This window comes from Octodon degus, unplaced genomic scaffold (genome assembly GCF_000260255.1).
Source record: "Octodon degus isolate 3935 unplaced genomic scaffold, OctDeg1.0 scaffold00313, whole genome shotgun sequence".
NCBI lineage: Eukaryota > Metazoa > Chordata > Mammalia > Rodentia > Octodontidae > Octodon > Octodon degus.
Window position 1 is genome coordinate 789,938 of NW_004524889.1, and position 605 is coordinate 790,542.

Below are 605 nucleotides of genomic sequence, written 5' to 3' on the forward strand. Positions count from 1 at the left end.
TATAGAATTATGATATGAGATCATTTCAGTCACTTGGGATATTTAAAATATTGTATTTATTGTCTGAAATTTTTATTGTATTCAAATGCATATTTTTGCTTTTAGCTTTTCCCTCCCAGTTATTGCAACAGCTGAAAACTGCATTCTTACTGTTTATCCATATTTGGCAGCATATCACAATAAGCAAAATATTATCTTAAAAGATGGTAAGTTATATGTGTCAGATTTCTCTTTAAGTGTTATTGTATAGGTGATTGCAGTCTAAGACTAATATCTATAAACAGTGACTTTTAATAGTGTGTTTAATATCTTTTATTAATTTCATTTTGAACTTATATAAACCAGATTGTTCATATTTATAGAATACTATGATGTATTTTCATCCATTTTGAACTATACAATGTTAAAATAAGGGTAATCATGTGTATCTCAAACTTACCACTTGTTCATGGTGAATGTATTGAAAATCCTTATTTCTACCATTTTGAAATATATAGTGCAATATCATTCTCTCAATTTTCCCTATTATTTAATAACACAACAGCATGCTTTGCTCCTAATTATAATTTAATATACAGGCCAGGAAGAAAGCTGAGTAGAATAAG

The 605-nt window shown here is 27.3% G+C and overlaps 1 protein-coding gene across 1 annotated transcript in view; it reads left to right on the forward strand.

Annotated features, from left to right (window-relative positions):
* Positions 1-605, forward strand: part of Cfap47 (cilia and flagella associated protein 47) — a 529,200-nt gene that overhangs the window by 152,250 nt on the left and 376,345 nt on the right. Inside the window, exon 27 of the mRNA XM_023707817.1 lies at positions 106-206. Coding sequence (XP_023563585.1) covers positions 106-206 — 101 coding nt within the window. The remainder of the gene's footprint in view (positions 1-105; positions 207-605) is intronic.